The sequence below is a fragment of the Monopterus albus genome, unplaced genomic scaffold (genome assembly GCF_001952655.1).
Source record: "Monopterus albus unplaced genomic scaffold, M_albus_1.0 scaffold339.1, whole genome shotgun sequence".
NCBI lineage: Eukaryota > Metazoa > Chordata > Actinopteri > Synbranchiformes > Synbranchidae > Monopterus > Monopterus albus.
Window position 1 is genome coordinate 483092 of NW_018128219.1, and position 1477 is coordinate 484568.

Sequence of the window (1477 nt, forward strand, 5' to 3'; positions counted from 1 at the left end):
ACCAACACCCCCAGTGCCCTATACGCCGAAAGTACCTCTTAAAAGATTTCACAAAGGGCCCAGTCATAGGCCTTCTCCAAGTCCACAAAGCACATGTGGACTGGATGGGCAAACTCCCAAGATCCTTCAGGTAACCCTGCAAGAGTAAAGAGCTGGTCCACTGTTCCACGACTAGGATGGTATCCGCGGTTTGATAATTTTTTAATTTTTATTTTTTAAAACTAACCGCTCCTTCATAACTCTGTGAATGTTGTTGAAATCTTTGTAGCTTAAAATCTCAACTAAATTCTTACAACTTGTTAGGTATTTTTAGTCAGATAGATATTGGATAGATACTTTATGTATTAGAAATGTTTAGTGGAGATAGGATGTCTAGTTAGACTGTTAAATGCTTAGTCATGCTTATGAGTTTCTACAGGGTACATCTGGTCAAGGATAACTAGAGAGAAGAGTTGATGACTGTCAGCAGACAGGGTGTTCAAAATTATTATTACGATGTGTATAACTGTAGCCTTAGCCATAATATGTTCTTATGTTTAAGCCACGACATGTACTAGAGGTCGTGAGAATGTTTTTAGTTACACACCACTTAACCAACAGACATACACATTCACACGTTGATTTGCTTCATGTTTTGACTATTGCTATGGCCAGCTGCAAAGCTGGTAACAGAGACGTCCCGGTTGACGTTTCTGTGTAGTATGGGGCTAGCCCAAACGAGGTGATAGGCCTGGTGGGCTCAGGGTTTTCCACCTTACATCTGCCTGCGTGCAGTTTGGAGGTGCAAGATACCTGAGCGTGTAATGTTAATTTTACCTGTGATCCTTTGAATAAATCAGCACTGTTTTGAAGTTACTTGGACTGCCTCGTCTCTCAGAGTTAGCAATGGTAACAAGAACTGGAGCCCAACAATGTACAATGTGCAGTCTTGTGCCCATTCCTTTCCATTTTCATATCAATTAGGATTGACCATTTACCTCTCCTGGATTTGCGACCTTCTCTTGAACCCGTGTGCTCCACTGTAATGTGTCCCGGTTCAGGACTTTGTAGTTACCAGAGAAAACTGCTTTGATGTCACTTTGGCGGAATGAACACACTGCGGACCGTCCGGAGTTCACAGACCTGGTTAACAGACGGTAAACATTAAAGATGTTATGAAAAGACTGATACAGCAAGCAACATACTTGTCTGATTGTCCTGGATATAAATATGAATGACAACACTGAGTCAGAGCAATATGAACATACACTGCTGAAGCCTCCCACTACAGATGGGCCATCTGCACTGCCTCTTTCAATCACCAGGGCCCGGTTTTTCAAAAGTAATCCACTAGGATTTTGGATAATGGATTGGATCAAATCTTGAAAATGGGTTTTTCAAAAGAAGAAACGGATTACATAATCGGATTAGATCATGTAATCCAATCTTGGTTTTGATCCGGATCAAACCTTCATTTAGGGTTTTTCAGAACTTTTTT

At 41.2% G+C, this 1477-nt stretch overlaps 1 protein-coding gene across 1 annotated transcript in view; it reads right to left on the minus strand.

The window, feature by feature from the left end:
• The window catches only part of sema4ab (sema domain, immunoglobulin domain (Ig), transmembrane domain (TM) and short cytoplasmic domain, (semaphorin) 4Ab), a 46430-nt gene that overhangs the window by 26888 nt on the left and 18065 nt on the right, over positions 1 to 1477 (minus strand). The window contains exon 9 of the mRNA XM_020624848.1: positions 978 to 1122. Within this exon, the coding sequence (XP_020480504.1) occupies positions 978 to 1122 (145 nt within the window). The remainder of the gene's footprint in view (positions 1 to 977; positions 1123 to 1477) is intronic.